This window comes from Falco rusticolus, chromosome 7, assembly GCF_015220075.1.
Source record: "Falco rusticolus isolate bFalRus1 chromosome 7, bFalRus1.pri, whole genome shotgun sequence".
NCBI lineage: Eukaryota > Metazoa > Chordata > Aves > Falconiformes > Falconidae > Falco > Falco rusticolus.
Window position 1 is genome coordinate 44,100,231 of NC_051193.1, and position 12,941 is coordinate 44,113,171.

Consider the following 12,941-nt stretch of genomic DNA (forward strand, 5'->3'; position numbering starts at 1 on the left):
TTATACTTTTGTCCTTATGATCAGAGAAGGCATTCAATATTACATTGCAATGCATTAAACTTTCAGAGTAAGAATGACCATTCCAGGTCAGATGTAAGAACCATCTCATTCTGGTGGCATGGCAGTGCCATGACAGTGGTAAATGCATAGGAAAAACTGTAAGGACAGGAATGGGACAGGCACTGTCTAATAACATCTTAGGTATTAACATCCTTAGTGTAGTTTTTATCAGTGTTATTTTTAGCCCCTTAAGCTCTTGTTTTGGAAGACATTGAACACTTCTTCATCATCTTCATTTAATTCCTGATTTTATAGACCTTCATTCTGTCCAAATTCAGTCACTTTTCTCTAAGATGAAGAGCTTTAATAATATTATATCATGCATCATAGACAAGCCGTTCCAGAAGTACATTATATTTTTACTGCTTTTCCAGAACCTTTCTAGTTTCCTGTATATTTATCAGTAAATATGTCTTCAATTTGAATATTTTGCTGTGCTAGCGATGGTAACAATGCACAAGTATTGACTTGTTTATTGGAAAAATAGTCTATGTGTGTTTTATTCTTAATCTGTTAGATTATTTTTTCTTTTAGGAAAATTGATCAATACTGCTGTAATCTGTTTATAAACAAATTCTTGCATGTTTGTTATGGCTATATTAACATTTCATGAAGTTGCTATAGTAGGGGAACTTGGCAAATAATGAGATGCACACAAATGCAAAACAGCTGAAGCATAAACTGTAAAGAAGTAAAGAACACGTTTTGCACTGGTAATGTGTTTTAGTTCTATCTAGCACTTGTTAAATTTAGCTGTGTCTTTTCTTCTACCTTCTAGGGAAAGTTTGGAAAATTTAAGAGGTATGTCGCTCACAGTACCCATGTAACAAATGTCCGTTGGACCTATGATGACAGTTTGTTGGTCACTGTTGGAGGAGCAGACACCTCTTTAATGCTGTGGACTTACGAGGTGGAAGGACACAGGGATAGCAGGCAGTGTGACAGTGAAGAGTCTGATCTAGATTCTGAAGAAGATGGAGGTCAGTAATAATTTATAAAACCAACTGGATTATACTACATTGAGAAGATTTAATTAATGGAAAACTGCTAATTTAGAAGTACAGGTTTTACATATGATTGTTTTAATCTTAAATAGAGAAGATGCTTCAAAAACATTAAGCAAAATATATTTTGGGGGAAAGGACTGATAAACTGTTGTGAAGAAAATGAAGTGTTTGTGTCAATGTATATAAAAAAGGCTCTTGATGTCTTTTAAATGAAAAAAAAAACTAAGTGCCAATTCTAGGTAACTTCCAAAAATCTATATAAATAAATACATTCATCATAGTTTAGATTTGTACACCAGTTCTAATGGTATTATGTTGAAATCTGTATAATGTGAGATCATAGTTATCTTGATGTTACAGCATCTGTTTTGGTAACACAAAAACATAGTAGACTGAGGCAGACTGATGTTCATATATGGAACAATCTATTGCAAGATCTTAATATCAGCAGTTAAAAGTGTTTATTACATTTCATAGAGTTAACTTCTATGGTTTTGCCATACTTTGTTTCCTTTTTGTGTTATAATTCCAAGGATTCATAAGCCTCCAAACTTGTTCTCTTTGCTGCCAGGTGTAATTTTCCCCCCTTGTCAATTCCTCAGTCTTGAAGCATTTTTAAACTATCACTGCTACTCTTTAAATAGTTCTGTGTAATAAATTAATTTCAGTTTTCACTGAAATCTGCTAAATTGCCAAAGAGACACTTTAGATATTAGAAGCATATTGGGAAGAATTTTTAGGCACTATCTTTCTGCTTAAAAATATTGAAGACTACATCCAGGACAGGTCCTGAAATAGAGAACAACCTGGCGCTAAATCTTCCAGAACTTAACAGCAGGTGTCATGTAGTGAGGTCCTTTGTTGCTGGCCCTGAGTTAAGGCCAACCAAGCAGAAATGGGATAGCTTTGAATGTCCCTTGAATCTTTGTTAATAATTTTTTTCACAAAGATATTGTAGAGATTTTTTTTTCTTAGAATGTCTTCTATTAACAATGTTCATGATTCCCAGCTACTTTCTTTCTGTTGTGTATTTAGATTACTAATAATACATATTGTAATTGTTGTATTCCAGTACATTGTTGAAACCTTCACAAATTTTGATTGAATTTTTTTTCTGATATCTTGTTTTGATACTGTTCATTCTGATTTTGTTAGGTTATGACAGTGATGTGACAAGGGAAAATGAAATTAATTACACCATCAAAGCCTTATCAACTAACATTAGACCAATGTTTGGAATTAAGCCTCATCTGCAACAAAAGGAGCCAACCTTAGATGAAAGGTAAGTGCTAAATTACAATTCTAACCCAGAAAGCAATCTGAAAAGATGATTAATAGTGAAACGTAATTATATTGGAATATATATGCAACTTAAAAGGGAATGTAGAAAAAAAGTGGAAATACTATTTATTTGGGGGGGGGGGGGGAAACCCCAACAGCACAGCTAAAGAAAAGTCTTGTCTAAGGACTAGACTGGATCTCTGTTTCAGAGAGCCTGAAAGACTACAAATGATACATGTATATTATTATGTTGGGTGAGTTTCTTGAGATAATTTTTATTTGGTGGTGTTTGACAATATATTCCTTTTGAAAGTTAAATACTGAGTGGTATCTAGTGTTGGTATTGTAGGCGTGAACCTGTACAGTAGTTTTATTGAAAGACAGCTTTCAATTTTTCGTTTTTGCCAGAAATCTAGTTTAACTAATTCAGCTGTAATTGCTCCTTGCGTTGTTTCTGTCTCCAGATAACTTCTACCTTTCTTTGAAAAATTCTGTCCACAGTGGTTCTGCAATTTCTATTAATGAGTCTTGGAAAATTGATTGCTTTGCAGAGTTAGTTGTGTTGCCTGGTTCACTATTGTATGCTTTAGAAGAGAAGGGGATGGGGAGCAGAATAGAGTAAAACCAGCAGTTAAAGTAGATGTGACATAAGAAAAAGAATTTTTAACCACTAGAACGTAATCTGCTGCAGAATCCGCAACTGAGCACAGGACCCTGAAAGTTGTTTGTTGTTCAGCAAAATAGATGTGGACAGTGTATGTGAGGGAAAAGGAAAGAGGGATTCCTACAGTGGCAGTTGTGGAATGCTAGTATTGAAGAGAGAAGTGAGGAAAACACAGCACAATAAAATTAAGGATGTAGAGAAATAGCAGATTGGAAACTTCCTGCAGGAATGTGAGGAGTTCTGTTATGATGCACATGCCTCTTTCAGCAGTAAAGCTGACAGATCTGTGATGCCCTTGTTGAGAAATGCAACCTGACGTTTGTGGGAGCTTTGGTGTCACTTTTGTTTTTAAGTTGTGCTGCTGAAGGGAGAGAATGTATACCTGCCTATAAAGCAGTGACTTGCTATTTTGCATTTAAAATGAGAAATACTCTGTTTATTAACCAGATGCATTTGATGTGGAAGTCAAAAAGAAATAATATGCATGGTGTCTACATTTTGGATTTATATTTACTCTTGTTAATGAAAGGTGTGATAAATATTTTTTAAATGAAATTGTAAGCCTCTTGTATTTCTTCTTATAATTGTTTGTGGAAGCTAAGTGAGTTATGGTTTTCAGTTTCAAAGAAAATATTAAAAAAAATTAATTCTGTAGTAAGATACTAGGTTCCAATTCAGAATGCATAAAAGTTCATGAAAGAATTCCATTGTCTGCATTGTTTAAAAGTTTGGGGCCCTAAAACTTCCAAGAGAAGTTTTTGTGAAGAATAAAACCGGTATATTGTTACTGTATGCATTTTAACTTCTGCTAAAGTTAGTATTGTGTAGGATTGGTAAATGTTTTAGTAAGTCTGCTTTCATAAATACTAACTTTAATTTTATTTTTATTTCACTTTCCTTTTGCTTCCTATGAAGGCAGGGGGTAGTGAGGTAAGTTCATTTACACAAAGTCCAGGATCAAATGCCTTTTAATAACATGAGCTGCTCGGGAAAGTAGTTATCCTTTGAAATAGAAGTGAAGACTTTAATTCTTTACTATTAAATAGTAGCTTATTAATGGGTAGAAGAGGGATAAGCGATAAAGAGTAAGTCCAGTTCTCGGTCTAAGTAGACGTGAATGGATGCTAAATAGAGTATTTGCAAGGATGTAATCAAATCTCATCCTATTTTCCTCAGTACTTTGGAGTGGCTAAGGAACAACTTGACTTAAGTAACTGTAGTCAGAGAGTTCATGTAACTTCTTGTGGACTTCTGTAAGACTATATCACATTCTTGGTGTAGAGGTCCAACATAGAGTAAAAAGTGTGGGGAATATTTTGCAGAGTTGCCTGAAGTGGCTATACGAGCTGTACCACCATGTCTGCACCACTGTGTTGGAGCTAATGAAGCTCTGGGGATGAGAGTAGCCTGGCATTTTACCAATGCACCTACACTACTTAAGGATCTGAGCTAGGTCCCCATAGCATTCATGTGGCATGCAGAGTCACTAGCTTAGGTGCCTGCATTAGGTAATTAGGTTTTACACCTACCCTATTTAGTATATATGTATACTCAACAACATGCTCTTACATTTGTAGCACAGCAGATCCATAGGGTGTAGGCCACCCTTCAGACTTGTAGACTGAGCTGCCTGGACACTTGGACCTACACTGGTTAAGAGAGCCCCTCTCATATCGACCTGGATCCTGTTTCCACAATGAAATCACATTCCTGTGGTGACAGATGTTAGAATTGTGTCAATCTCTGTGTATCCTTCTGCAGACAATTTGGCATAATAAAGCAAGCCACTGTCTTTATCTAAATTTTAGATCCTACCACTGGCAACCTTCATCAAATTAATTCTGGTTTTTAGCCTTTTAAAAAATGTGTATCTGTAAAGTCAGTGTATTTCTGTATAAGTTATGCAGAGTATGTATAACCTGTACAGACTTTTCTTCTGTATCACTGCCATCCTCAGCTGTACCAGGGAGAAAAAAATATAACAAAAAGCTTGTGGGTCAAGATAAGGACAGGGAGAGATCACTCACCAGTTACCGTCATGGGTAAAACAAACTCGACTTGGGGGGAAATTAAATTAGTTTTTTTACTGTGCTTTGATTTACTTAACTTTGGTAATAATGAGAAATAAAAACTAAATCTTAAAAACACCTTCTCTCTCTCTCACACACACACACACACACACACATTCTTCCCAGGCTCAACTTCACTCCCGAGTTCTCTCCCTCCTCCCCCACAGCGGCACAGGGGGATGGGGAATGGGGCTGCCCTCAGTTCATCACACCTTGTCTCTGCTGCTCCCTCCTCCTCACGCTCTCCCTGCTCCAGCAGCAGGGTCCCTCCCATGGGAGACAGTTCTCCACAAACTTCTCCGGCGTGAGTCCTTCCCATGACCTGCTCGAGTGTGGGTCCCTCCCATGGGGCACAGCCCCTCAGGCACAGGCTGCCCCAGCCTGGGTCCCCCACGGGGTCACAAGCCCGGCCAGCAAACCTGCCCCAGCCTGGGCTCCTCTCCATGGGGCCACAGGTCCTGCCAGGAGCCTGCTCCAGCATGGGCTTCCCAAGGGGTCACAGCCTCCTTTGGGCACCCACCTGCTCTGGTGTGGGGTCCTCCAGGGGCTGCAGGGGGAGACCTGCTCCACCATTACCCTCCGTGGGCTGCTGAGGGCACACCCTGTCTCACCGTGGTCTTCGCCGTGGGCTGCAGGGGAATCTGCTCTGGTGCCTGGAGCGCCTCCTGCCCTCCTCCTGCATTGACCCGGTGTCTGCAGAGTTATCTCCCTCACATATTCTCCCTCCTGTCTCTGGCTGCTGTTCCGCAGCAGTTATTTTCCCCTCTTCTTAAACACGTTATCCCAGAGGTGCTACCACCATCGCTGATGGGCTCAGCCTTGGTCAGTGGTAGGTACATCTTGGAGCCAGCTGGCATTGGCTCTGTCTGACACAGGGGAAGCTTCCAGCAGCTTCTCACAGAAGCCCCCCTGCAGTCCCCCTGCTACCAAAACCTTTCCACACAAACCAAGTACAACTGCTCGGGGTGGGTAGTACATCTTTGTCATTCCTTGTTGTGCATAGGCTTGTTATATTGACTGCCAAACATTACAAGAGCTGTGTCTTGTAGCGCTTTATTGGAATCCTTGTATTCTGAGGATCAGAGGTGTACACCAGTGTAGAATGTGCCTCTGAGAATGTTTTTCCAGTAATTTTGACTTTGTGTATAAAGGGGATTCCTTATGAGAAAGTATTTGAATATCTTTTACTGTTGAGTGTAGGAGGTATTTAATTCTGTATGGGAGAAGATGGACGTAAATGTTACCAGATAATTAAACTCTAAGGCTACGTATAAAGACCATACCAAAAATAATGTTGCTACTTGATTGTTGTACCTGACAGCTGAAGTGGAACTCATAAATCCTTGCCATAGTGAAGTTCCTTCTATGTAGAAGGAATACGATTATTAGTATCCAGAGTATTAAATGACATAAACAATAGAATGCTAAAGGAAGAAGCATACATGAAATCTCATCTGTTTCCTACCTCTGTTTCACAAAAGCACATCTGTGAAGGCGAGAGTTGTAGTCTGAGGCCATCGTCTGGATTTAGAGTTAGAAATTACTCAACTGGGTACCCAAAATTGATTCACTAAAATTATTTTGATTCTAATATTATTAGAAAGGTTAAGTTGATTGCACCTTTGATGTTGTAAGTAGTAGAGTGACATAGGAAATCAGAGTTTTAGGACATTTAGTCTACCAAAAATTAAAATACATATCACTGTGTGGGTCAAAACAGTGTCACTCCTTTCTCCTAAAGCTCTGTGGAAAGGAATTAAATAATCCCTAGGGTTAGAAAGGGAGAATAAGTGAAAGAGGCTGCAAAACACTGCAGTCTGGTGAGTAGGTACATTCTCTGTGAAGTGTGGAACATGGGATTCCGCTTTTGATGTATCATAGTAATTTTCCAGTGACCCTGAATTAAAAATGTAAATGCATTTCCCAGAACGTGAATGTGAACAAAGAATTATTTTTGGTTTCCAATGGAGGTAGTGTCCTGTTCTCCGTTTTCTGGTTTTGTTCATAAATTATGGCTTTCCCTTGCAATAGCAGAAGTTTAAAAAAATTTTTTTTCCCCTTCACAACACAGTTTTGCTAGGAGCAGTGGACATTTCTGTGTCTTAATCATTTTTATGGTTAACATATTAACTTCAGATGTGAGTTGCATCAATTTATACTTCAATGCAGGACTGTCTTTATTTTTTCCTTCAGGACAAACATGATTTTCCCCACTTTTTTTCTGGGTTTTTTTTTCCTAACAGTCTTGTCTAAGAAATTTGATATTTGAAAGAAAATGAGAGAGAGAGAGAAGTATTTTTTGAAAATAAGAGATGCTAGTGCCATAAAAGTTGATGTGCTCAATGGAAAGATGTTGAAACCTGAAACTTCTTAAATTTCAGGCATGTTTTTTTAAAAATTAGGGATGCTAGGACTCAAGATTTTATTCAGATTCATTCAGTTTAAGGTCTGCTTGCAATATAGTTTAAGGTTACGTCTACTCATGATATGTCATTCTCTAGTAGTAAAATTACCATGAAATATATTTTACATTGGAATACTTACTTTAACTTCAATTGAAAACACAAAATGGCATTGGCTGTAGGACAGCACTATGTATTCTGAATTGTTTGTAATTTCTGAGTAATAATATTAAAAGATAATATTTTAATGTGAAAATATATCTACTGTTTATCTAATGTGGTTGTCTAGAGCTTTGTGGATATTCAGCAGCACAAAATAACTTGGAAAACTGTGTTTCTATCCTTTACTGAAAGTTCTTTCCTAGTATGTTTTGGGGCTGGATAAATTGCTTAGGAGAAAAATTCATCATGGGTGGTTAATTTTTAAAACACTTCTGGCTCAGCTACTCCCTGAACTGGAAATCACTGGAGGTTGGGAGAAGAATCTGGAGGATATCACTCCATTCTTACTCTGTTCTTATACTCCTTGAAGTATTCAGTATTTGTCACTGTCAAAGGGATGATGCTCTGATTAATGTACTTGAGACAAGAATGGCTGTACCAAAAGATCTCAAAACTAAATAACCAGGAATTCTGGTTGAATTTTTCACCATGAATTTACCATACTAAATATTTGCAAGCAACTAAAACCATTTTCAGTGTTTGTTTCTCATAGTCATCGCTATCTTGTTTTCTTAATACATACCATTACTCAGTCCAGGTGCCAAGATCTCTTGTATGGGAAGATCCCAGTGTTGTTTTTTGGTTTGTTTTGGGGTTTTTTTGTCATGAGGATTATTTCTCTCTGTGTGGAAGGATGTACATAAATGCATAACCTATTTCAGATTCTTGAGTATTCATAATGGGAAGGGAGCTTACAAACTATTTACAAACTAGTCCTGTACTGATCCAGAAGTGAAGAATTTTTATTTTTTTTTTCCTGATACAAAGGGTAGATAAATGTAAATTGTACTTCTGAGGGTGTGAAAGAGGGAGAAAGTTACTGAAATGACGGTTCCTTTATCTGAACCTTACATCATCCACATCCATTTGCAAGTTGTTCAGCACTGTTGTCTTAATTTTCTGGAAAGTTTTCCCTAACAGATGAGACAAAAAATCTTTTTCCTTCACCTGTAAGTGGAAAAGACTGATAACTAGTGTCCTCCTTGCTGCAGTCAAATTGCTAGGTAGTTCTTAAAAGAAAAGCAAATCAAAACAAAGGAAGTGTAACTGCTAATCAGGCTAATGAAAAGTGCCCATGCATAGTACTAATATTAGGAAATAATCTGTACATGCCCATATATTCTGATGATTAATAATGATGTTTTGCTAGTTTAAATGTAGGAGTAGGCATCACATACAACTGAGAAAACCCATCCAGTGCACCAAATTTGTGAAACAGATTTCAAAATATCTTCAGTCAACAAACTGAATTCAATAATGAAAAAACAGTATGTATCAGCAGTGCTCAGTACCCCACACATTTTGACTAGCTGAGATAAATGTATTTTAGTATAACTGAATGTGTTTTTCTGAGTGAACTTGAGTATCTGTCTTTAATAGCGAGTTGACATGTTCTATTCACTAGCTCATTTCAGGAAGTTAAACTTGCACAACTTCGAGTAATTTGGCTGTTGTGTTTAATTCTCTTTAAATGCTTGATATACTTCAGCGGGTTTTGGGTCTGCTTCTGCTTGCTTTCTCTGTTTACAGTACGGATCAGTCCTAAGAAATATATTCTCATGCCAACACATGTTCATGATTCTCATATAAGTGAATGGGAGCTTTCTGTACAATAGATTTACATAACCTATGAAGTTGTGAATAATCCCCTTGTAAAAAGAAGTAAACGAACCAGAAAGTCAATAATAATAATTTCTATAAATAATTCACTGACACCTAGCTTTCAGCCAAACTTGTATAAGTAATCCTTTTCTCTTTCCCACCTGCTGCTGAAAAGAGGTTCCAGGTAATGCTTTTATTTTGCTATCTAGTCCATATTTTACTATCATCTCCCATTTTCTTTAAAAAGCCATCTGTCACATAGGGTGCTATGCCATGCACCTCTCACTCTTCAAAATATTGCTGTACTACAGATTTTAAATTTATATGTATTCATTGTAGCTGTATTCCATACAATAAGCTAGATATTTATTTACTTAGCGCTATAAAATTAACTACATAGAACATTAAACTTGCATGTTTTACAAATAGTATTTTTCAATAATATTTATTAAAATACAGAGATTAGCACTCTCTACTGGGCAGCTATGAACCTCAAAAGTAGATGGTTTTACATTTGATGGGACAGTCCCACCTGACATGTCAAGTTGTCTATGTTGTTGAATTAATTGAGTAATAAATTACCTATATCTGCATTAGTGCATACAAAATGGCACTTACTATTCATAGGGCACATGAAAATAATTATGACTAATCACTGTCAAGAAGCAGCATTTAAAAACTACCGGGTTTCATTATCTTCTAAAGGAAAGCAGACCTCTAAAGCTTCATAGGTGGCTTTGACAGTCTTACCAAGAATAAGTGGAAGAACTCCTCCTTACTTTTAAAATTAATTCTCTACTTCATGCTTGCCAACACCTTTTGGGGAGGGAGTGAATGTCACTTCCTGCTGAAGGCTACTGCAAAATCAGTTGCCAAGTTCTCTGCAAGTGCCCCGGAGTACAAGGTGCAGCTATGGTGACCCTCACAGGAAGGGACTTCTTTTGTACCAACAGCTGTAACTTGCTCTATGAAATCATGCCCAAAACAACACTTGGATTTTTAAAACAGAAATAAGTGTTGTAATTGGCATTGTCATAAGTTACCATGGAACTCAAAGAATTGATGGCAGTTTATATTAACCACAGAAGACCCTCCCTTAATAACTTTAGAAATTCAGTACCAAGAATAAAAACAGTGAGTGAAATACAAGAACATGATACAAGACAACCATGAAAAGGGATTTCTTTGTTTCACAAACTACTGCAAAATGCTTGTATTCCGTTTTTTATGGTCTCATAACAAGAATTATTAAACTATATATACAGATTCTGTTATCATATTGAAAATTAAGTGCCAATGTTGAGGTATTTATTTGCCCTGTGATAGATGGCTGGAACTCTGCTTCCATATGTTCAAACTGATCCCATCTGTATGTGCATTCACCCCAAAATGTTCATGCTCTCCTTCCCATCTTTTGCACACAGTTTATGATCATGCAGCCAGTTACACATACAGGTATATGACCACTGTGTGTTGTATATGCATGCCTTTAGTGGCTTCCCTGCACATTAAATAGCAAATGAAAAATATCTTCAGCCTTTGTACCTTTAAAAAAGCACTTGGAAAATGTATTCTGGTGTCCTTCAGCATTCCTGCTTTTAAGTGCACAAGTTACAGTCTTTAAACTTAACTGGGGAAAAAAATGCATATGTGCTTGTAATTTGCATTCCAGTTCCACTGCTCTGAATCAATGAGTTAGTCTGTCATAGGTGGGTACTTATATAATTGTTTAGGTGACCTGTGAGATAGTATAGCTGCATATAGATTGTCAAGTTTTATTGACCAATGTACATTTACTTTACCCTTTTGTATGGTAATGTACAAATGTAAACATACTTTAACGATAGGCTAAGGATGGATATCAAACCTATATTTGTATCTCTTTATCTGTACAGCTTTTAAGTATAGATGGTCTTTTCAAGTAGTTGCGTAATGTGAAATTGTTTTACCTCTTCTCCCATTCTATCACAAGGGATTAGCAGACAGCAAACGCTATAAAAATGCCACATTCTAGATCCGAGCAGCAGAGAAGTCTTCACTTCCAGTCAGCTCAGTTCCGGTAACATAGACCTGTGCCAGAACCATGTCCTTTCAGTTTTTGTTGCTTTCATGAAACTTTAGCTGTGCTCTTCTGCTCTATTTAGTTTTTCTGCTTTCTTTTTCTCTAATTGGCTTTTTTATCTTCAGGGACATAAATTAAATAAGGGGGGGCAGGAAAGAAATGAGACTTGAGTGCTCTATCAAATGTGCGGGTGACAAGTGGAAGAAGGGCTCTTTATGCTGTGTTTTATCAATTTCTAGAGCAACAGTAATAAGACTGTTGCTGAATTGTCCATGACAAATCAGAAAATAAAAATATAAAACGTTTGGAAGCGTTCTGGAGTGAGCAGGAGGTGGATTGCGCAGTTTTGCTCAATCTGTCCCTACCCCCATCTGTGAGGCAGGCCTGAGCTCCAGTGATGGAGCCTACAGCCCTTGTGTGCCACTTGCCTGGTCAGCACAGGATTGTCCCTCGCTGCTTCTCCAAAGCTCTCTGGGTAAACTATGGTCATCAAGTTTCCAACTGCTATTAAGCTTGCCTTTGGTGGTTTCGGTGGGTTGTTTTTTTCAGGGAAAAACTAGTTGAACATACTTTTCATTTTCTTTACCTCAAATATATAAATTTCAGGGATTTCCTCTGCTGCTTTAGATGTATCTGTGTTATTTCTTTGGATCTCCGCTGACCTATGCAGCCCTCCTCAGTCTCTGATTTTTACATATCTTTGCAAGAGCAGTCAAACAGCACTAGCCTCTGACAACTGATAATTATACACTGTTTCTCCTAAATAACAGCATTTCTGGGAATACTTTTTTTTCTCCTTAGAAGCTCTAAATCCAGATGGGCATAAAAATATTTTTATGGATACATTGTTAGGAATTGACCTAAGAGAACTGGGCTCTGTTCCCTACAGTTTGGACATCGTGCTTTAGATCAGGTGGTTTTCTGTGTGGTAATGCGTAGTAGTCTCCTGTCTTTGCACTACTTTTCATAGATATTTTTTTTTAATTTATTTTTCAAGTGGCATTACTTTGAACAGTAGAAAAAGTATATCAGTAATAGAGAAATTTATGCAAGATTACTAGATCTACAATCCTGATGTTCTTTTTCCATCTGCTGGCTGCAATGTAATCTAAAGGAAGCTACACTTAAAGATTTCCGTGCTGTCTTAAAAGCATCAGAAATTACATGTGTCTGTCAGCTATAAAAGCTCTCTGGAACTGTAAGAAGGTTTTATCTTTTTCTACTTTATTCAAGAAAGTTTGGATTTTTTTTCTGCTGGTGTATGTGTAAGCTAGCAGTCATATCTTGGACATTGATGCTTCACAGCTGAGTCAGGTAGCATTGTGATTTTCTTTTTAATCCTTAATATGCGTGTCATAGAGGGCTGGATTTATTTTTTTTTTTCTCCAGAGGACTTTTTGAGTTCTACCACATGCCAGTAGAAGCAGCATGCACAACAAACAGTACACCAGTGTCACATTTCTGCAATACTCCTTACTGTGCTTGCTGTTTGGTTTTATAGCTGCTGCATGGGATGAGAGAAGAGGTAACATGACAGTGGAAAGCTTGTGAACACTGATAATATTTATTATA

The 12,941-nt window shown here is 37.3% G+C and overlaps 1 protein-coding gene across 6 annotated transcripts in view; it reads left to right on the top strand.

Moving 5' to 3' along the window:
• Window positions 1-12,941, top strand: part of EML5 (EMAP like 5) — a 116,115-nt gene that overhangs the window by 71,906 nt on the left and 31,268 nt on the right. For all 6 annotated transcript variants that reach the window (XR_005105216.1, XR_005105215.1, XM_037393769.1 and 3 more), the window contains exons 26-29: window positions 839-1,040; window positions 2,223-2,349; window positions 3,928-3,942; window positions 9,483-9,491. Coding sequence is in view for 4 of the 6 variants with exons in the window: in XM_037393769.1 (XP_037249666.1) it covers window positions 839-1,040; window positions 2,223-2,349; window positions 3,928-3,942; window positions 9,483-9,491 (353 nt within the window). In the remaining 2 variants the exon portion in view is untranslated. The remainder of the gene's footprint in view (window positions 1-838; window positions 1,041-2,222; window positions 2,350-3,927; window positions 3,943-9,482; window positions 9,492-12,941) is intronic.